Consider the following 23,982-nt stretch of genomic DNA (forward strand, 5'->3'; position numbering starts at 1 on the left):
TTTTCAAAACAAGAAAAATAAAAGGAGACTGCTGTAAAAGTGTGCAAGAAAATGGTGTTGATGCTAATTTGTTCAGAATTTCAAAAAAGTACCCTTAATGCCTGGGGTCTATTTCTGGTCTAATGCCTGGGGCCAAACAGATAGGCTAAAATAAAGTATACCAATCCTTCATATGTTTGCATTTGTACTTTTAATATATCATGTCCTGAATAATTCAGCTGTCTTTTATTTGTTTCACAGTTAGTCCTTTCCAAGGTAGAGCCATTGGCCAATTTATATAGAGAAGAAGAAAACGCTTAATGTAAAGGGCAGTCATTATTTTCTGTTGGTAGGTTCCTATGAAAATTTAATTCTTAAATTCAGTTGTTAAAATCCATCATTTCTACAGTCAGTCAAGTACAGTAAGAACATTTTACCCCTTGTGACTTAGATAGAATCAAACATACATTTGTACTTACAAACAGATATTCTGTTCTCTGCTTCTATTAAAAACGGTCTCTTTTTTCTCCCAGTGCACTAACTGTCATTTTCAAATGTTGATGCTAAATTTTTCAACTCATTCACTGACAATGGAATGCCAAAGTATTTTCACAGAGTTCATTTTAAGTTATACATCTGGGGCAATTGTTCCACCACTTCCATGGGTTTTAGGTGGCACTCCACACTGATTTCAGAGATGAGTTCTGAATATGTACAAATAAGTAGTACTCTCGTAAAACCGGAGTTATATCTTTTGCTACCTAGGAGACCAGTGATCCCATTCTACCTCCAGTATACGAATTATTGCAGGTCTTTTACTTTTCTGCTATTACAGATTGCCTGTAGCACTGGCAGTTTTAGTAAGAGAACATCTCCTGATCTCCTATGAGTGGGCTCATCCCACTCTAACCTCTTTTGAAAAAATATTTTCTTCAGATTTTGCAGCAATGACTCTAAAGGATAAAGCTTATTAACCATAGAAAAGAGAATTAGTGACACATATAACAAATTGCAAAGTTTTATACTATATTAGACAGAAAACAATAAATGAGGCAGAAAATTGTCTTGAGAACCACAGGACCAATTAAACCTACATAGAAAAATCTAAAATCTTGGGTTTGACCTCATCCTTCCATTTCTTCCTAGCTTGCACTTCTGCACAATTCCCTGCTTACTCTTGTCTGTCTTCTGAAAATGTGTATTTCCTGTAAGCCCCCTTTTATAACTGCTTTGCTAAATCCAGTTTCAGTTTGACAATTGGGAAGAGTATTTCTAAGGCACACTTATTCAATGGAGGTTGTCTCTACTAATTTATCAGTGTAAGTAATCCAGGAATTGTCTGGACATTGCCTCAATTACAGTTTGTCTTTAATTCCAAATCAAATTCAAATAGTGTAAGCTTTCTGTGGCAAAGATGGTGATGTTTGGGGGGGGGGGGTGGGGGTGTGTGTGGCAATTTTTAGAATAATCCTTGTGACTTTTGGCTAATCTTACTGTGAATGAGCTTTCAGCAGAATTTTTTTTCTGAGAGCTGATCCATGTGGAATGACATTTGTAAATGTAAACTTACTCCTTGACATTCCTATTCCTAGAATGTAGAAGGCTGCAAATGGTACCTACTGCTAATGGAAGCTGTCATTTCTACATTGCAGGCTGACCAGATTTCTGGCTTTCACATAAGGTCTGTTCTGTGTGTCCCTATATGGAATAGCAACCACCAAATAATCGGTAAGACCTTCCTCATAGCTGTGTCATTTTTGTGCTAATGTAAATTTAATTCTGTCTTTTTAATTCTATGTTCCTTTTTCTTCTTTTTCCCAGCTGAATATTGTTAAGAAGTTACGGTACCTAGGATGCATGCTAAGTATCCAAGAAGGGATGTTTTGACTTGGATACTGTATGGACTTTTTCAGCTTTCCCATTGTATCATTGTTAAGTTATATATTGTATTGAAACTTGAAGACTAATGAGATGAAAACAGAAAATCTAATGATATTAGGGAAAAATGTGTCATATGCTTTGATACTTTTCTTGGGTCTCCTTTTTTAGTACACAACTCAGGCAACTGTTTCTGCAGTCCAGCAAAGTGGTCATTTCCTTCTTTAATGGTAAGCTACACAGCCAGGGAAGACTTAGCAGAGAGGCTGTGCAGCTGTCAGAGTTGCCTGTGGCAGTGGTGTGTGCTGGAGCAGGATGTGACAGGGTTTTATTGCTTGTTTGATAGGATGCTTCTCAGCTATGATACACCTGCAATTGGTCCTGTGTTTTTACCTGCTTTTGGCACGTAAAGGAGCACCATTTGTAAAAACAGTGCCAGATTCCTCTGGTAACTTTCCACAGAAGAATTCAAGTCAAAGCTATAGCAATTTAAACCAGCAGGGCAAGATTTACGTCCCTGTGTGTTGTGGCTGTCAGTGAGAGCTAAGATCAGTAGTGTATTGCTGTAGGCGTTTGGTGCCATGCAGGATCAGGATCTTTGAGCTTATTCAGCAGAGATGATGTAGGAATTGAGTCTCTTAAAAATATGGCTCATTGTTTGTTGTGAAGTGCGTATTACCTTGAAGTAGAAAGAAACTGAACCCTTGACTGGTGATAGCTCTTACAGTATTTTTCTAAGGGCATATTGTAGCTAAACAAAATATAAACGGTTTGTTGCAGTAGAACTCAGTATTAGTTCAGCTAGAACCAAGAACTTTGAACACTTTCTTTCTCAAGTGGTTTAAGGAAATTACATTTTTTTTCATTGGTTCAATAGATTTATGGACCAGTGATGAAGAAAAAAAAAAAAGGACTTGTATACCCAGGTGATGCTAAACCCACTAAGATTTTAGGAATGAAGGTACTGGTCAAACAAATTTTATTAGTAACTCCAAATTGATAGGACAACTTACATGATTGCTGCTAGCAAAGTGCTTGAGTTCTTTCCCAAAGAGGTCTTTAACCTTTTGTGAAAAACTTTGCGAGTAACTTTAAGGTTTGCAATATTATACTTGGAGAGTAGAGAATAACAGTTGAAAGTAATAAACGGAGTTGTGGTATCAAACCAAATATACTTTGACATGTTTATGTCTGTTTAATGATTTTCAGAATAAATATTTGCAGTTTTGCTTTTCAGTTTGAAAGATATATTTTAAATGTTACCAATTAATAAAATATTGTGTTGTGAATTAATGAATGAAGATTATAATTCATATTAACTCTTTCTAAAGGGGTAGCTCAAGTGTTGAACAGGCTTGATGGGAAACCCTTTGATGATGCTGACCAGCGACTGTTTGAAGTAAGAGGCATTCAATTTTGTAGCAATAACATACTTTTTCAGCAGGATTTGATATTCCTGGGTAATGCTGCTTCAGCTACTCTGGGGAGGGGGGAAGAATGTTGTCTGTATTTGTGGTTTGACATTAGTTCTCAGAACTCCTCACTTAATAAGGTTGCATGCTAATTAAAATAAGTTTCTTGCATCTGATCTTTCTCATCTTGTTGAGGCCACTGACTTACTTGCATTCTCAAGATAGCCTCTCTAAGCATGATTATTCCTAATATTTTCATGCAATTCCTTTTCATAATTAAGCCAGCATTCATCTTTGTGTTTGTATTATAATTGAATTATAATTTACTTTCTTTTCTTTTTTAATTTTAGGCTTTCGTTATTTTTTGCGGCCTGGGCATCAACAACACAATTATGTATGACCAAGTGAAGAAATCCTGGGCAAAACAGTCTGTGGCTCTTGATGTATGTGTACACCTTAATGCAACGTTTTCTTGCTTATAAGTGTTGCAAGTAAAGGAACATACTGCTTCTGAATTTATTGTAGTTAGCATTATTTTCTATATCTACCTCTCTGCACCTTAGAGTGTTGTCTTATTAAGGTAATGCTGACGGAAAACTTTCTCCAGGTACCCTTAGCTGTGGAGCTCATGAACAGCTTAAGTAATTTTGAACCTGGATATCTCATTTGATGCCTACATTTTTTACATTAGAAGGGAGAACAGTGCTGATGGAGAATCTAGTTTCTTAGAGGTGTAAGTATAGGAATTTAATCTAGGTGTTATATGTATTTTCTTGTCCCTCAGTAATTTAAAATTCCTTAGAATTTCATATTTTAGATAGCTTGTCATTGTTTTTCTAGTGTTGGTTTAAGTGAAACATACTGTGAATAGGACAAATTTGAAAAAAGTTATCATAATAGGGGGTTTTAGTATCAAAAGCAACATCTGCTGAACCCTTATCGGATATATGCCTTGAAAGAATAAAGTCAAAGCAGAATGGCTGGCAGCTCAGTAAGAGGTCTGCTGTGGGTCAAAGCCAATACATAATGCAAGGTCCTGGCACTCCAACACATCACATCATTCTATAAAATACATGTAGAGTAGCTTAACTGATAGCGAATTTTCTGGTTGGTTTTTTTTTGCCCGTTGCCTTTGTAGGAATTTCTCTTCCTGTTTCTGCACATGCACACATACACCCTCCCCCCATTCCTGAAGAATGAAATCTACCAGCTCCTGTAAAACAAACTGTAAACCAGAACATTTTAAAAAATATTATTATGATGATTATTTAAACGCCTATAAGCTGCTTCAACAATAAAGCGCTATTCTTTATTATATTCTGGAGATTTTAAACATCACATTAAAAATAATCTCAGTGAGAGCAAAGCTTGGAGTTTTGAGGATAGCTCTGCAAATTTACATTATTCCTACTAAAAAGATAATTAAGAATAGTTTGAATGAAATTTAAGATTTTTTAAAAAGCATTACGCAAAACTGATCTTAAAACATCCTCCAATGAAAGGGTAATGTCGCTAAGATTTCAGTATTGTTCTATATTTCACATCTGATAAGAGAAGAGAATGATCTAGCTGTCCCTCATGTGTGCTCCCTTTAACTGTGTGACTCCTTTGAGTTTATGCAGTACCCACCAATACAATTACAATAAGAACCACAAAAAAAGCATTGGCCTGATTGAGATATGAATTTCTCTCTGTTAAAACAAAAATCAAACCGAACTGAATTGTTACAAAGATGGCATATTTTTTTCTTCATTTCAGAGTTGCAGATGTGTATCTGTGTAGTGGGGATCTATCCTGTAAAGCATGTAGGCGTGCTAAGGCTTTTTGAAGTCAATAGGACTGCTCGTGTTAGAAAACACTCTAAGCATAAGTGGCTTTTTTATTATTTCTGTATATGTATTCACGTAGGAGGAAAAGTTAAAAACTTGCCTTTTCAGGCTGCCTGCAAGATTCCTTATTCTTAACATATCATAGTCATGAATTACTGTAAGCCCACATATGCCCCAGATATTTGTGCAATATTACAGCTTAGAATGAACACTACTCTTGGCAGGAAAAACAAGCAGTGCCAGATATTGCACTCAGATACATAGGTATGAAAGTTTACATATAAGTTTGTTAGTTACTACTGAAATCAAGGAAATTTGAATTTCTTGGTTTAAAATATCATCTGCTTTTTTTGATCTAAAAAAGACAAATAGCCATATAGCTTGAATGTAGATTATAGGTTTGATAAATGGCCACTATGCTTCAGTGAAGAGTAATTCTTTCTATAAATGAGCTACAATGCATGATAATATTTGTGTAAAGTGATTGAAGATGCAGCAGAATAGTACTGAACAAAAGAATGGTATATGCTGAAGGACTATGAATCCATTTTTCAATGATAGAATACTTTATTGGTATTTATGTATTTGGCTAGAATGGCAATGAGTGGCATTTTCAAATAACTTTGATATCAGATGTAAAATAAATCAATTTGATATATACCATGATAAAATTCTTATCTTGATATACAAATACGTTTTTATATAGAATTCTTGTAAGATTGACTAATAAACAGAAGACCAAAATGTAAATAAATTATGGAGAAAGGTTGACAGTAGGATGCCATATGGTTCAAAACCAGGCTAAATGCTATCTTATATACTGAGGATGCAAAATGTGCAAATGATTAAAAGATTAGAGTAACCAATATTAAGGAAGACTATAAATATCCAGAGGGATATAATGAATGCAGATACAGGAGAAGCTTGATGAGAATTTTGGTATTAAGTGTAATCTGTCATAGCAGAAGACATAATTTTACTAATCTTACAGATTTTGGAGAGAAGCTATGACATGTTTGGACAGAAAAATAGATACAATTTGAGGAAGGACATGATGTATAGTTATAAAAAGCAAAACGTGGGACAAAATAAATTAGTGTTTGTTATTTATTCTTTTATAGTGCAGGAATGATTTCCTGTTACTGTAAAAGATGACACCTCTAAAATTGATATGAGTAAAAACATCTTGGGACTTATTGCCACAAGGTATTGAAAGCCAAGGGCATTTGAGAGAGAGTTTGAGTGTTTGTATGAGTAACAGAGACATTCATAGATGAAAACAATTTCAAAATGAGAAATGTATATCAAAGCTTTAGCACATAAGCAGATTGGGTGTTGCTGTGTGGTGAGGAGGACCTGTCCTTGCTGGGAGTGCTCTGGCTCATGAGCTCCCTCATGGACCCCAGCGCCTCATCCCACGCAGTCAGACCTCGGTGGGTGCAGTACACAGGATGTGGCTCTTGCACCTTCTGGAGTGCTTCTTCAATGTTAGTATCGTCATATAAGGACATAATGTATTCCATGTAAAAGTATGCACACTTACAGGTAATAGGAGGAGGTGTGCAGTACTCTGTGCGTTACATTTAATGCTTTCATCTTCAGAATGGTATTGAAGAGAATGTCAGGCATAGCATAGAGGTGCTAATTTGCATGCAGTGATGTGCCACTAGCAAAGGCATTAAAGCTTTACAGTATAGCAAAAGGCATTATTTAAAGTCTATAAATCTGTTATTTTTACATTAAATTCTTTGTCTTTTAATTGTAGAACTCCAGGAGAATAATGTAGGAATGCTTATAATATTGAATTACTTACTGTCCATGATTCCCTATAAAATTCCCTGCAACATAAATGCCAAATGTGTACCTGATAACCAGCCATTAGTTATTATATGCTGACATTCAGAACTGAATTACCATGCATAAATATTAATTAAATTTGTTTTAAACATCATTGATTAGACTGTAGTACAGAGCCCTATTATTTCTACTTGTCAAGTCTACAAAAATGTTTTTAATCTTTTGTTCTGGGGCAGGTGTTATCTTATCATGCAACATGTTCGAAGGCAGAAGTTGATAAATTTAAGGTAAGGATTTAAGTTTTTAGTTATTTCTGAAAATATAACAGTACATTAAAATAGATGTAGATTATCTGAGATAAAAGCCTTACATCAAAAGCAGAAAATCATAACTAAGAATGATCTACAAAGGATGTATTACATGTTAGGATGTATTACATGTTAGGCTGTTAGGCAGGTAAGGTGGAAAAAAAATCTTTCAAAGGATAAAGACCTGCAGTGATGGGTCCACAGCAGCACAATACCGTTGTCCCAGCACCAGCTGCTGGAACTGCGCGTCAGCGTGGGTTGGGTGGCCTCCTCAGCAAGAACCACCATAGGGAAGTCATACCACCGTGGGAGGTGAGGAAGAGATGAGTGAAAATGAGAGCAACTGAAGACTTTACACGCTTATAGTATGGAAGCTGTCCTGTGTACTAAAAAAAGCAGTGCATTCACTATCAAGACTCTGCATAGGCTCAGAAGGCTGGACATGAAGGTGAGAAATCCTCTTCTAACTTCTGTAAGCACCCTGGGCAGAACTGGAAAGTGATGTGTGCTGAACGTAGCATTACTAGGGACCGATAGTTTTGTGTTCTCACTGAAACCTGCCTTGCCAAGGGGTAGAGTGTAGTGGGAACAGCGACCTTGCTCCTTCATCACTGCCAGCACTCCAGAGCTACTTTTGTGATAGGGTTCGTTTGTTATTTTCTGCTAGAGGAAATGTGACGGAAACTTGATGGCACTTTTCTTGGCTATTGAGGAATCAGCGTTGTAGAGGGCTCCTCAAAGCTGCTTGGGAGGCTCTTGTGAGTAGGTATCAGTGTTGGTTTCCTGTACGCAAAATGCATTGGAGACTGTGACGAGGTCTGGGAAGGAGATCTGGACTGTTGTGACCCTCCACTGCTGGCATTCCCTGCTGTGGCTCTCTGGCACCTGTCTGGCTGAAAAATAGCAGTTTGGTTGTTTTGACACTTGGCTGGCTGGCTGCAGCCTGATCTCTGGATCATGGGGATGGTTGTGGTGGAAGGCAGCAGCAGTGGGTGACTTAGCAGAGCTTATACTAATGAGTTACCTGGGTTGAGGAAGGGCAGTTATTGTTAGTTAATTAATTAGTCTGTAGACTATTGCCCAAATGATGGCTGTGCCTTAAAATTCTGTGCCAATACCTGGTGATAAGGGTGTAATATTCTCCCTCTATTGTAGTTATTGGTGCAGTTACCCACCCTTTTGTAAGATGAAGATTAGATCGCTGAATTGTTGCTGGAATCAAACATGCTTGAAGATCGTTCTGACACTGCAGCCAGCAGAAAATACTTTTGTGGCTTAATAAGTTGTATCTTATGTTCAGCAAAAAGAACACTGAATACTGTGAGAGGAGGGAAAAAAAGGGATGGGATAAAGGACCTATAATTTTTTTTGTGTTGTGTACTTTGGTTTACCTTAGAATAAGCACCTGTAATACAGCTTCTGTGACTGTCAGGATTCAACCAATATCTTTCTACATACAAGAAGGCCATACTTCTTGGTTGCTGTCAGCCATTGAAAGACAATTCTCCATCATGGTCTGTGTAGCTGAAATAAAAGCCTACTATGTTACTCTTTGGACTTAGACACCAGTGTGATGAGGAGCTTGTCTACTTGTTTTCCCAGGTGTCTTCATTAATAGATTTGCCGGTCTCCAAGTAAGGAATGTCTTGTCATTATCCATTTACCTTGAAGGCATGTAACTATCCGTTTAATGGTTATTGATAAGATAAAGGGAAATGAAAAAAAATTATTCACTAATAGCCCTGATAGATAAATTTATCTAAAGAACATAGATGAGAAAATGAGGAATATTACCAAGCCATGCTTAAACTAAGCCGAGATACTTTTTTCAGAAAAATCTTTCTTTTCCTATATCCAGTTGTCTCACTTTCAATTCCTGACAAAATGAGCGCTAGGTAGTCTTTGTTAATGCATTACACTACTGGTTGTAAACAAAACAAACCAACCAAAACCCAGAGAAGACCAGCATGTCTTGCGGGCCTTCAACAGAGCTCATCCCCAGAGAGGGCAATCCATCTGTGGGATGAAATTGCTCCCGTCTCCCCCCTTGCAGAGCTCTGGCAGCCATTCTGCCTGCCAAGGTCTCCTGGGGCATCCTACCCTGAAATCAGTGCTCTTTTCTCTGTTCATTATATTGTTATATTTTGTATAAGCCCTGTGTTATATTAGGGTCATCTTCTAGACTTGACTGGCTAATAAACAGCTCCTCCCTCTGGGGGCGTTTGGGGCTAAAACTGCCCCCTCTCCCTTTGGTGATTTATTGGCAGATGTCAGAGGAAATGTGTTTTACGATTTAGCCAATGTTCTGGTTCAGTCAGAACAGGAACAAACACAAATGATAGAAACTTCTAAATGAGACTAATGCCAGTAGTTCATTGCTGACTTTTGACTGACATGGGACCTAACAGTAATTAATGACTTTGGAGTGACAATACATTTGAGTTGACAAATTTTCAACATATTACCCCAAACATACTGTAACTGGACCCCAGCAGCTTGGAAATAATTACATATTCTTCCTCCTAGCTCAAGTTGTTTATTTCCATCTTTGTTATGTTATTCCTTTATAGTCTTAATAAAATGCTTTTCCATTAATTTTTATTTGCCTAAGATCTCAAGAATATTCTGATACAAAGTGAAAAATTGCAAGTGTACTTGAAGTTTATTTTTCCTCTGGCTTTTACCAGTGAATTAATTTTATTGCACTACAGAAAGCCTAGCAAGATTAGTTAAAGTTGACTTTTTTACTTGAAATTTTGTCAATAAATTCCTACTGTTATTGGATGAATTCACAAATGTACAAATTCACAAATATACCTGGTATCTTTTTAAGAATTAAATATAATCACTGTGAGCAGGTTCTGTAAAATAAATAGCATTTCTGTTGCTAATAATCCTGTCTAAGAATTAATGAAACAACAAAAAACCCAGCTTAATAAGAAACTCTTAAGAAATGAAATACCTTTCTCTAGATGCTAGGATGGGAAAAAGTGCAGAACACCATTGGTTGTGGAGCTGGAAAATACAGAGAGAAGTTCACAGTATGGAACAATGAAACGTGAGTGTATGATAATGGACTATGTCATGCAATTGGCCTATTCTATATCCGATTTCTGCAATTGTCTAAAACCAAAGCATCCATGTAGATTCACGTTTTTGAAGGGATTCCATGTCTGGTGTTACTAGAATATAGCTTTCACGAATAAAAATCTGAAAGCCAAGTTTTAAAATGCATATGTGATTATAAATTGTTCTATTAATGAATGGATGTGGGTTTTTTTCAGAAGAGAATCTAATTAGGTGAATCATTACTGTAAAAATTCATGTCACCAATCCTTTTCATTATTTGCATTAAAGCTTTTGGGATTCATTAGCACTTACACTAGCAGGCAGACATTTCTCAGGAGGCCAGCGCAAGCAGGACCAGTGTGAGGCTCAGACACAGTGTAGGCAAGTGCAGCTCTGCTGACCTGGATGGAGCCACCTGCTCACTCTGCTGCCCACACCCAGGGGGAGCGGGAGTGGAAAATTCATGCCCTTAACCCAGTGAGCTTCTTGAGTGATGAGAGAGGGGGCTTAGTCCTCCAGGTAGACATATGTGGAACTGCAGAGGTCTGGGATTCAGAGCCTGAGCAAATCCCTTACTCTCTGTAGGTGATAATCTGTCCCCAGGGAAGGTAATGGGAGGCTTGCCATTGATTTCAGCAGGATGTTGCTGTCTTCGGCTTTGTTTGGCATTGTAACATTGCGTAGTAATGTTTCCTCTGTCATCTGCCATCTATTTATTCACAACAATCAGTCTTTTGTATTGTGTTTTCTGATAGAACAAGATCTCTGAAAAAAAGTTAAAATTTAAAATCCAGTCCTGTTTTTATGCCAGTTTAAAATGTATGTTAAGTGAAAACGTGAGTTGGCATGCAGTGTAAAATGAGTCCTTTTTCCTGAAAATGGTAGGTTTTTAAATGGGGAAAAAACACAGGGAAGCTTAACTGGTAGAATTTCAGTAACAGGCAATTGAATCAGAATTAATTATTAATCAGAATTAATCATGGAGTATCTGCAATTATTCCTGTATTTGGAATATGCACTGTACTTCCAGGTTGTAAGAAAGAAGATGTGGGGTTTGTAAATGATTTATAGGATTAAAAAAAGAGCAATGAAAACATAGAATTAATAGTACATATTGTACATAGACTTTTTATTGCCAGATTATTTTATATTTATTTGCTACTCTATTTTTCAAGTTTGATTTTTATTTTTTATTTAAATTTGATGGCTTTAGAAAAAATCATTTACATCTGGTATACTGCTAAGTTCATATAAGTTGCATAATATTTTTTTTAGGTTTTCTGATATGTGCTGTGTTACTGTGATAGGTGGATTTCTGATACCATTGCTGTAGATACGGGGAGAAAAATTAAACTTTACTTTTCATGGGTGTTTGCCAGTAAAACAAAAAACGTCCACGTTGAGTGCAAACATTTCTTCCAAATCCGAGAATGTGTGTCTGATGTCTTCAGACTGATTTATCACAATGCTTCTGCTCACTTGCATCTTCATAACTACACTTAATCCAAACTGAATTTTGGCAGGATAAGCTAAAGTAATGCACCAATGAATCATACCCATATCAATACTCATTTTATTTTTTAAGGAGTTAGAAATAGGTATCATTTTAAAAACTGTGACAACTCTTTTGTATTTTAGACTTAAGAGAAATCCATTATTTCCATCATGTGCTAGTGTTTAGCTATAAACATTTGTATTATTGGAACAGAAAAATGTAAGGCTAGTGAAGCCTGATTAAGATTGATGCTATCCTATAGCATTGTCCTGTAGTGCTAGGCGGCTTCTCATTGAAATGCAGGCTCTCCAAGCCTAAAAATAGTTGTCTTTTAGACAAATATAGAAAGCCAAGATACATCAGCAAAGAATTGCAGAATGGTGTCCAGGACAGGATATTTATAGTAAGAGTTACTGACTTCTGAGACAGTAATGAACAAGTCCTATGACTTAGCAAGCAGTCCCACAAACACGTATTACCTTTAAATTTAGCTAATATAGTTTCCAAAGAGAATATGTAAACACTGTCCTATTATGGGTAATATACAAGAAGCTATTTTTAAAAAGCTAACCTAATTGTGCAGCTGTGAATGGTATAAGCCAGATCAATATTTAATGACTATGATGTATTATTTATAGCCCTGTGAGAGATTCCCTTTTTTAGGTCAAACAGCACACAGGAGAGCTACACAACGGAAAATAATGTATCACCTGCTTTACAGAATCTTCGATTCAAAATGTAGCATGAATAACAATTCCTGTATTTCTCAATGCCGTAGGCTGAGGTATGGATACTTAAGGCCTACCTCTGCATAGGGAGGCTTTTGTGTGTCTCTTAAGAAACACAGATGTTTAAATAATGATGGAAAGAGTTGAACCAAAAAAGGAAACAACTTTTAGGACTGCTACTATATATGACAAGGTAAACAGTTGAATCGTGAAAGATGATGGATTTAAGTGAATTTGATATTTGGAATACATTACATGTATGATATAAAATGAATTTGTTATGTCTTATGCTGTTAAATTTTATACCCACCCTTAAATGCCTAACAGTGGTCAGCACAGTGAAAAATTTAATTTTATGTATTAATTTTATCTCCAATCTCTGTAAGGATTGGGAAAGCATTCCGAGGCTATGTCATTCTCTGCTGTGACACTATCTTTCAATTTAGAACTATTTTAGTTACTTTTTATGTTCTGGTAATTAAATCATTTGTAGCAGTTTATAATTATTACTTTATAGTCTTCCTCAGTAATTAAATTTCAGAAAGGCAAGCTGGCCTTTCTGTTTTGGACTATTTATGAAATATTGCCATTTAAATATGTATCACTAGAAGATGAGGGGTTTATGCATTGATAGCACTGCTGTTTCAATCTGTCTGGTAATGGGTTTACCAAGGACCGAAGGCATTTAACTACACTGCGAACGTAATATTGCAAGCCACAGTCACACCCATGCGTAGGTGAAACACATACGATTTGAGACCTACAGTGCTATGTAAGTGTGTGATGTTACTCACATGCTTAAGTATTTTTTCAGATTGTCCCCAAAGACTAGTCACACAGACTCTTGGACTCCTTCCTCTTTGGCTGTCACAGGAGGCTCTGTGCTGGCACTGAGCTTTTCCCCAGTGCTATTCCAGCTGCTCAAGTTCCACTGAGAGTAGCAACAATGGGGAAAAAAAATAAGGAGAAACCTTGAGGGTAAACAGAGCTTAAGTGTTAGTATTGAGCTGAGTTCCCTTTTCCCTTTTGAGGAATACACATGGTCACAAGATGTAAAACATTGTTTATTTTCTCTGCTTTCTTATGTGTACTGCCTACATAAGACCTAAAGCACAGTGTTAAGAGTTTCATAATTCATGAAACTGAGGTCTATTGTGTTACATTATTTCATACACTTTTACATGTGCCTATGTCTTCAGTTGTCATGGAAACAAGAAGTCGGGAACACCTTGCATACACTGAAAATTATTAAAATAATAAATAATGATTAAAAATAAAATATTGGGGGGGTTATACTAGCTTCTAGAATGTGAGGTTGTCATCTTTTGACATCAAGCTAGTGCTCTGTAGCTCAAAGAAATATAAAACCAAAAAAAATTTTTAAATTTCAGTGAAGAGATGGAATGGCACGGAGAAAAGGAGTAGGGAAAGATTGTTTATGGTTTTTTCCTCATACAATGTTTAGGTTTAGGGGCATCAAATGAAATTATCAGGGTATAGATTTTAATCTAAGGATCTCTCTTCAGCAAACATGTAGTTAAACTATGTGACTTATCACCATAGATGTTAATGAGTCAAAAATGATGAATTAACAGAAGGAAAGGTCAAATGAGGACTGTTGTACGAAGACAGTCACCTCTGGCTCCGGAAATCTCCAAAGCGCAGCTCACTGAAGTGGAGTGCACCAAGAAACTGTTTTCTGAGTTCCAATAGTCTTCCCTGCTCTCAGTCACTTGCAAAGCTAAGGTACAGGGCTTGGGAAGGGCCTTTGGTCTGACACTATATGGTTATTCTTACATTATTAAGCAATGCCTTCCGACAGTGCTGCTTGGAAAAAAATAGGAAATTACATTCTTTGCATCACTTTTTATCACCCAGAAAAGAGACTATGTCTTCTATGTTTAAAATGCAGAGAAATGTGCTTTGACTTAATCATTACTGTCATAAATCTCAGAAATTGCAGATACCAGGGTTTGATGAAAAGTGCCAAGTTTGCTGAATTGTTTGGTTTAGTACAAGTTCATTCTTTTCATTTCTCAACCACCTGCCCCTGGAAGCATTTCTGGATTGCCCTGCTGAACTGTTCTTCAGCTCCTTGTCTCAGTGCTGGAACCTGTGATTCTCGGGTGCACTTTTCCTAGTACAACAGCTCTTCTCATATAGATATTGTTACCATCATGAAACCTGTTCCATTGTGATAGGTTTTATTGAGAATAAGGCATATAAAAGAGCAATATGACAGTTTGTGGAAAAACATGAGGTTTTTCGTTTTAATTCCTTCCATGAGGCATTTTATCAGAAATAAAGTGGGATGACTTCACTATGTCAGAGGCATGAGAGGCACCTGTTCACAAACTATTTTTGGAGCTGTCCTACTAGATTAGTGTCATACTACAGTGTCTACCCTAATTTTAGGGACAGTTAATAGAAAAAGCTAATGAGAATTCTGAATATGCTTTCAAAAATTTAAACAGTTTTATTGAAATTTCAGCATTTGAATTTACTGGCTTTGTAGTTGATCAAGATGAGATTAAATTGGTGCGAAAGGTCACTGAAAGTTTTCCTCTTGTATTTCTAAAATGACCATATTTATTATCTCCACGTGAAAACATGGAGCTCCCAGGCTAAAATGTTCCTGTGCCTACAGGGTAGATGACGTATGAATTTTCCAGGATGTCATGGAGGGAGGGTTTACAAGGAGTAATTTAACCTTGTGAGGCTCAGACACTGAGCTGCTCTCTGAATGGGCCAGCCCTCTTTGTTGGCTATAGAGGAGTAAAGGGAGGTTATAGAGGTCATGAGGAGTGCATCCACCCGTCTGCCCACCTCTGAACACTTGTAGTGTAACTGGGCAGGTTCCTTGCCCTTGTGCTGTCATATCATCTGAGCAGGGTACGGGCAAGGCACTTCATGTTTTGGTTTCCCATCTGCAAAGAGGGGACAGAAATATTAAAACATCTCTGTGAAAGATTTCAACATTTGTGCTTTCTGACTGCAAAAGATTGTGTTGCATTTGTATGATAAGCCTGCACAAAACCAGTTTATTTCATAGTGTGGGAGATAAGTAAATCGTGTTTTAAAAAAAATCTTTCTCTTGAGGAAAAGCTATATACAATTTGAGAGAGTTAAGGCGAAAGACAGAAACCTGTGGCCTGGAAGCCAGATAAAGGCCACAATTTAATCATATATCCATGCCCAGATGATTTTTGTCTGTTCATTTATGAGTTTAGCACAGATCATTAAATGAATTTTTTGAGAGAGAGGCTTCTTTAAGCAAGGAATAAGTTCTAGTCTGTGGATTATGTCAGGGCAAGGGTGTAATGCAGATGTTAATAAGGAACTTCCTGTAGAATTTTTTTAATATGTAAAGGCAAAATGTATTTATTCTTAAGTGTTTATGCTATACAGAATAATCTCTGAATGCATTTACATTGTAGGTTAAAAAGAAGGGACTGTAAGGGTTAGGATTAAAAAAATGTGAGAAATCAACACTGATATTCTGACTGCAGAGTAAAGACACACAGTAACTAGAAATATTAAATAATAAATGACTACTAAGATCAGCTATTTCATAGCTAGACCAGAGCTTAAATCTCCTTGTTAAATATCTTCACAAGTAATAAACTTCAATCACTGACAATAACAGAAAATCAAAATTACATGCATGCTCAAAACTGGTATTTGTACTACTTTTTTAAAAAAGCCACCTTCTGTAAAGCTGAAATTCAGTTGATTTAATTCTAAGAATTTCTACTATAGTCTAATATTCTTTTACAGTACTAAAAAAAAATTCTAAGTTTAAAATATTGCTGACTTACTGCCTTTAATAGTGGCTGTTTTTCAGTTTCCTAGTAATTATGCACACTAATACAGTGGTACTTCAACAACAGAAATTTTCAGCAGAGGAGTAATAAAACACTTATGGTTATTAATTTGCCCATACTAAAAAAAGTGTGCTGCTACTTTGCTGCTCTGAAATACTGCTTTTTGTTATTTACATGGGAAGTTTTGTATTGCTTGCATCTGTTTTCATATCCAAAACCAGAATTGGTCCAGGACTTGAGAACGCTTAGAAAAACAAATTAGAAATAGCAATTGTTGGGGACATAGTATTGCTCACACGTGAAGGTGAAATGATTTATTATCCAACGGACCTGTTGTCTGTCCTTCAATCTGATCGGTCATCATACTCCACAAGAATCTGTCAGCTGGAAAGCATGGAGGAATACATACAGGTCTACATTGCTACACCACTTAGCCAATGACCATGCAAGAAGTGATAAGGCATAGAATACATTTAAAATGTTATGCAAGCCTGAGGAATATTTGATGAATGATTTAAAAAAAAAAAAAAAATCAACATTTGTCAAATGATAAAGTAGTATGCTTCAGTCAGTGACAGACTTGGGAATTTGTATTTGGAAAGGTTTTCAAACAGGAGGAAAAAATCTATCTAGCAAAGACTTGTGCACTTAAATTGGACCAGAATAATTTAAAAAATTGGGGTACTTCAGCAAATGATGGTACTTTAGGAGTTCTTTCCTGTGGGTTTACCATGGTTCTTTCTCCATCAATAAGGATCAGATTATTCCCCATACAATTAATAGACATCCCTGGGGAGAGCTCACTGTTCTGAGACCTGCATTCCCATACTGGCCCAGTAAGACCATTGTACTATTTGTTTTAACTCATGGAAGAAAGAATTCTTCAAAGAAATCCAGAAAAATGGCCTAGTATTTCAGAATTAAAATTATTTTTTATTTGTGCTTTGGATTCTTTTTGTAGCCTCAGCAGACTGACAGTTATAACTGGCAATTTTCTGGTTAAAAAAATCAAGTTGCTTTTCACCAAACTTTATTTGGATACAAATTTTCTAATTGACATTAATATTATCAATGTTAATTTTAAAATTAAACAAGTTCCTTAGTAGTTGTACTGATTTTAAAACCAGGAAAAAAAAAAAATCTTTTGTTTTCCCTAGCATATACCCTACAAAAGGAAAAAATATTTTTCTTTGTTTATTTCTGCCTCTATACAGTGTTCTGGCTGCAAACAGTTGTTTGTCATAAATGTTTACTGGTATTGATTGTAAATTATTAATGGCATTATTTCTATAGGCTTTTTTTACAAAATATTTTACAAAAGGAAACATAAGTGTCCCCAAAGGAAGGCAGTGATCTTAAAAAGCTTTTGACATTGCTAACGAGTTTGTATTAGAGCTAGAACCTTTTTATAAGTAAAACTTCAGAAAGTGGAGAATGGGAAATAGATGAGAAATGTTTTTCTGAGATGAATCTGTTTGGCCACTGGGTGCCATCCTTGCTCCACTTTAAGGCTGATTGCCTAGCAGCATTTCTGTTAAGCTGTAAAATCCTGAAAAAAGTAATACCAGTGCAATTTCACACCATCGTAAATGTGCGTGCGCATGTAGTAGAATATGTTAGCAGCACAGACAGTGTGTCCTTCTTGTGCGAGTCACTGAGAGACTCGGGAAAAACATCCTCATGGGTTGGTTCAGCCATGTTAAATCCAGTCTCGTATCCAGCAATTTTTTTTTGTGTGTTCCTCCATCAACTGGGGAGACTGAGGCTGTGCTGAAAGACCTCTTCCCACGCACGAATGTGTGACTGTGTTTCTGTGCAGTATTAATTTAGCCTCTGGGATTATTTGAGGGAAAAAACTACATGGATGCACACTTGTTTTCTAGATCAATTCATATTTGGGGTGTTTCGGCCTGTGTCATCCAAGCAAAACTATTCTAGTATATATTATGTAAAAAATACTTGCAATTACAACCTTCTACAGATTATTTATTATACTATTTCATTGTCTGCCTGGGGAAGATTCCTCTATTTGTTTTAGTCTCAAAAGTCTCTTGGTTTAGTCCAGGCAAAAGCCCAGGCAGAGTAAATGTACAGAGAAATTATATCAGTAGTTCTGTGCTTTTAGTCTTTCAAATTTAAAGTGTGAACACTTTAAATGTATGAGAAATAGACTCTAGCACTTCTCTTTCTTGCTGCAACTGTATAGCAAACATGCAGATTGCACCCCAGGCAAAAACAGGAAACTGAATATTTTATGAGGCCATTTCTGTGAAGTGTTCCGTCATCTTGTGCTTTGCAACAAGCTACACCCAGCTCTGAACACACGCAAAAGAGCTGAGAACATCAGATATCAGTGTTTTCTCGCGTCTTTGTGATCTCCCTGCACATACAGCATCCTGTTTGGTGCGCTTAAACATCATTCAACTAACCCTGCTTTCTGTGCTGCCGTGCAACAGCATGTGTGTTGTCCCAGGCATACGGGCAGCCTACGGACACACAGAAAACCCCACCCCAAAACAACAACAACCAGTTTCTATTTACGGTCATGATAAACTCTGCTGCTAAACTGATTCCAGGTATCTACTTGTGTGAACTGTACTTTCCCTGAGGGAGACCTGTCACTGTGGGTGGTGGTAAGGAAAGGTTGTAAGTGGCATAACCACAGCAACTTGTGGCCAGACCTTGTCTGTGGGTAGCGCTGTGGTGGCGACCTGGGGAAGACCTTGGTGAGCTGGGTACTGCATGGCACAGCAATGCAGCCCCAGTAGGGTCCTGTATCCAGCTCCTTGCCTGGCTCATCTCTTGTTTGTCTGCACATTCGCTGCCTTTCTGAGTCAGTGGTGGCAGAGGCATTTGTGCACCCCACAGCTCTGTGCCAGGCTTGGACAGTCTTCAGTGTCCCTAAGATGAACTGATGCAGACAGACCTCTCTACTGAAATTTGTACCTCCTCAGCTGGCGCAGCACTGTCTAAGCATAGGATAAGACATTATATTCAAAACATTAATTTGGCAGATGCAAGGTGTCTAGGAGGAAAGGAACAGTTATATCAGTCAAATGTCATAAGGGTATTTTCATAGGGGCCAGTTAATGTGTATTACAAGACCTTCATTAAGAATCTCATGAATGACAAGAAACAAGTATTTATGATTGTTGCAACCTTTCACCTCAAAGTAGTGATAGATGAAAGCAACTGTTGTTTAAAGAAAAATTTATAAAGCTAATAAGATACAGGTAGTAAGTAAAGCGCTAAATAAATACAAGATTTAAGTGCCTATTATTTGTTTTTGTAGAAAGAGGGGGATCTGTATGTTTTATTTGTTCTCAGAAAACATGGTTAGGCTATGAGTTGTGTGTGAACGTGAGCTGTGCAGGCTGAAGGGGTACTTGTGGGGGATGTATGTTCTGCTGTGGGGAGAGGAGTTGGGCTCTGTGTTTGCAGTCCGCCCTGCAGAAGCTTGCACAGGGTAACCCTCTTGGCTTGTTAAACTGTAGTGAGAGGAAGCTGTTTTTTGGGAGGATGCTCCTTTGGGCAGTCCTGACTGCTCCTAGGGGAGAGATTTATGGATTCAGAATAGGATGGGTGGATTTCTTTTAAACCTGCAATCAGAACTTGATGAAAACTAAGGAGAAAAAGACAAAGATAAAACATATTTTAAGGATAATCACTGCAAGGTTCTCTGTAGCTTTTCTGTAAATATATGCTGTAGGTTTGACAGTGTTTTCAATGTTATTTATTGTCTACCTGACAATACTCTGCTATAGCTGTCACTAGCAGATCTGAAATAGGACTTTCTCCCCAGTAGAGCAGTAGCCCATTCATATATTTGCATAATTTTCACCCCCAGTCACTGTACTGCCAGCCTGATTTGTTGCACGTGCTCAGAAGGAAGATTTCAGTGGCGAGCAGGAACACCATCCAGTGCCGCTGCTGTGCATCCCGCAGCACCACTGTGGCCCGCAGTGGCACATGACCAGCAGTCCTGGGGATTGCACTGGTGCAGCAAGTGCTGCTGGAGTACACCAGGATAGGAAAAAAGCATAATCCAGTGTATACGCCATTGTGGCACTGGTGGGGGTTTTGAGGTTTGATTGTTTCTTTTTTGGTTTTGTGTCCGTTCTTGACGCCTTCACTTCTTGCTCTCTCACATCACATGTCCAACTGAGAATTGCAGGGCACAATTTGGGCTGTTTGCCAGTTCCTCCCAGTGCCTTCACATCATATCCTCTGTGAGAAGAACCCTGACCGTGTTCCTTCCACCCTTGCTCAGGTTTTTCCTCTTCTGAGTCTTCAAGGAAGCAGCTAGAGCCTTCCCTCCCCTTCCTAGGTGAAAGAGAGGGCTACCTTGTATCCCTCTTTCCTCACCCTCCCAAATTTATAGGCATGAGGAGGTCACTCCACATTACCCATTCTGCTCTTCGTGCAAGCAACAAAGCTGTCTCTCTGCCTACCAAAACCAAGTAAGGTTGTTGTGGGAAATGGCAGCTTGCATGCCTGACACTTTTGTATCACAGAGAAATACTTGTCCTAGGTTTGCTGCTTGTGTTTGTTTAAAAATCTGGGACGGAGGAGACTGAATAGACCCTTTTGTATGAGCTTCTCATCTGCACCAATGGTCATAAAAAGTCGACAGTTGCTAGCCTGTAGTATGTGACACACTGGTTATTTCCTAATCACCATAAGCCAAAAGGACGTGAACACTCCCCTGTGCGCCTCGGGAGATCATTGTGTCGAATGTGCATGCCCTGTAAAACTCCAGTCCTAGGCTGCTGTGGTTATGGACTTTGGCCTTAAGAATAATAGAAGCTCAGACCATTAATTGCTTTTATTTTATGTGTCTGTTCTTTTAAAATAGAAATTTCTTGTTCCTTTTATAGGCTGCCATATATTTTGTTTCTCTGTACTAGGAAACAACTTTAACATCAAGGTTTGATTTTTAGCAACATAAATAATATATTTTGTGTCTTTTCTATTATAGTTTGTAACAAAATTTTAAATGTAATATTTTTATCTCTGAAATTTATTATTTGTTTTGATGGGTCCCAATTTCAGAAAGTGGCATGTTCAGACAGGATTGATCAGAAACATTCAAGATTCTTTCAACTTTTTCACTATAATTCTGGGCTTACCTTGGGAAATAGCATGTGTAATGTTATAAAATTATAAAAAGACAAATCCTTTTCTTAGGTACATATAGCTTTATACCAAAAGTAGAAAAATACTGTATTTTTGTCCTAAGCCCACAGCACGTGATAATAAAAAATTTTGCTAAATGCTATATTTGGTAGTGATATATTGCTTAATAGTTACTTTTCATGTTCTAACAGAAGCAGCAGAATAAATAGCTTTCTTAATGCTATGAAGTTTTTTCTTTAATCAAAGCAAATACCAATATTCACACTAAGCAGTAGTTACGTTTGGTAAATGATCAAACCAAATATAACTTTTTGAAACAAGACTAAATGCAACTTTTTCTTCCACATTTCATCTCTAAATTCCATGTTACGCTGTTAATTTGCCAGTTGAGGATGAAGCAGTCTGCACCACCTATACATGCTTCAGCTGCAGCTTTTGAAGCTGGATGCAAGAGCAGCGTTATTCTCGGTTTACAGATGTGAAACTTTGAAACTTTAAAGCAATGAATGACCTTTTCCAGCAAAGGGCTCCGACGCCTACTGTGGGACTTGGAGCAGCATTGGGACTTTTGATTTCACAATTGCAACCCTCTGCTTATCTGCTGGGTTACTCTGAAAAGGTTTAAAATACATAAATCCTGTTCCAGGGATTATTGATGTCTTTTACATCTGAACAGTTGTTGGTTAAAACATTCACAGTCTGGCATGCAGAAACAGGGAACCTGGTAGATCTGACAGTGGCAAAGCACATTTATATGTCAGCGTCAGATCTCCTTATCTCATATTTCTGCCCAACTGCCTTCAGATGAGTCCAAAGCCCCACTCCTATCTCATTCCAGTCTCTAGTTGTGGCTATTGGAGTATCCCTTTATACAGTGACCTCATTCAGAGAATTGGAGTTTGGTGGAAGTTGCAGAAGGGCAAATAAAGTTGAGGAGTTTTTGACCCTGCCTGAGCCAGGGCATTGGACTGGCTGGTCTCAAGAGCTCCTTTCCAGCCTAAATGATTCTGTATTCCAGATAATACATGTGCACACTTTAAGTCTCTTCCACATTCGCTCCTCTTTACTGTAAATATTATCAAATTCCCTTTAACCGCTGCTATCCTGCTTCTGCTGCAGTTGGTCATTGGAAAAGAGGTCCTAACTCAGCATTGTGAAGGGCAGAGAGATGCCATCTGCAGTCTGCAGTAGCAGATGGAGGCCTTTAAAAGCCAGGTTGCTTTGGGCATTAAAACATCCCTGAGCTGAAACATTTGATTCTTTCCCCTTTGCAGACAATAAGAAATGTGTCAGACTGGAACATAACAGGCTTTGGTCTTCCAAGGCTATGAAGAGGTGCAAAATTTGTCCACTACTGCTAATAACTGACTATAAAGATACATTTTAAAAGATGCCTGCAGCTATAAATATAAGCAAGTATTTTAGAGGCCTTTATACATGAAAAGAACCCTTCACAAATAAAAATCTTTGCCATCAGAAAATACTGTCTCCAGTATGGCTTGACAGATGACTGAGAGATAAAGAAGGCATCGCATTTAAATATTCTCCACTTTGATGCTTTCTGTGCAGGTTTTGATGATCAGCCTTTAAGGTTTTTCAGTTCCTAATCTTCTGAGAGAGATTCTAGGTGAAGAGATACTTGAAAGGGTAGTCTTACTTTCTGCGTATGTCGCGTTGTCTGAAGCTCCAGCTTCACTATAGAGTACAAATGAAGTCAGATCCTGACCCACTATTGAAATCATAGCATGTCAACTCCTGACTCAAACAGTGCCCCTGGGAGTTAAGAGGCATGCCATGTTGTTTAGCCATTCTTTTGCTACATGGGGACATATATTTCATGGGATATTTTTATATGTGTTATATATGTTCAAGTTTCTTGTTACTTTTTTTCCATTAGTCTGGCAGTATTTTCTGGTTAGGAAACCTTGCTAACTATTCCACGTCACTGTCCGTAGGGCTATAGAAAAAGTGGACTGCATTCAGTAGTGGAAGTTATTGTTACAGAATAGTTCTGGTATTGCATGGGCAAGAAGCTGAGCATACCAAATGGCAGAATGTGCTATTTTTTTAATAAAGCCATACTAATATACTTATCAGTAGGTTTAAAATACTTTCCTCACATAATAAGCACTGATGTCTTATCCACACAGGCAGTAAAACTCAAGTACAGAGAGTTTAAGATGATACAGCAAAGTACGATTTCAGTCCAGTGTTTTCTGTGTTTAGCTGGACTGCTTCCATGGTAGTGAACATTTTACAAGGAGAAAGTATGCTTTCTGAAGAACAGTTTCCTTACGTCTGATTTTTATCACATTATCAAATACAGATATAGAAGATTGCAAAGAACACGCTATTAGAAGCGTTAGTCCAAAATCATTTAGTAAGTCTTTCCTGTCAATGTGTAGAATGATATTTTTGTCCTGTGTTCATAGTATCAAATGGGATCAAAACCTGTGTTTTCTCATAACATGTAATGTTGAATGAAGTTATCAGACCTGTGAGCTGTGGGTGTCTTCTGTTTAACAAA

The 23,982-nt window shown here is 37.4% G+C and overlaps 1 protein-coding gene across 1 annotated transcript in view; it reads left to right on the forward strand.

Annotated features, from left to right (window-relative positions):
- Window positions 1–23,982, forward strand: part of PDE11A (phosphodiesterase 11A) — a 134,655-nt gene that overhangs the window by 68,017 nt on the left and 42,656 nt on the right. The window contains exons 7-10 of the mRNA XM_075756561.1: window positions 1,632–1,707; window positions 3,189–3,256; window positions 3,620–3,712; window positions 7,132–7,182. Of these exons, the coding sequence (XP_075612676.1) occupies window positions 1,632–1,707; window positions 3,189–3,256; window positions 3,620–3,712; window positions 7,132–7,182 (288 nt within the window). The remainder of the gene's footprint in view (window positions 1–1,631; window positions 1,708–3,188; window positions 3,257–3,619; window positions 3,713–7,131; window positions 7,183–23,982) is intronic.

Source organism: Balearica regulorum, chromosome 6, assembly GCF_011004875.1.
Source record: "Balearica regulorum gibbericeps isolate bBalReg1 chromosome 6, bBalReg1.pri, whole genome shotgun sequence".
In the NCBI taxonomy this organism is placed as follows: Eukaryota; Metazoa; Chordata; class Aves; order Gruiformes; family Gruidae; genus Balearica; species Balearica regulorum.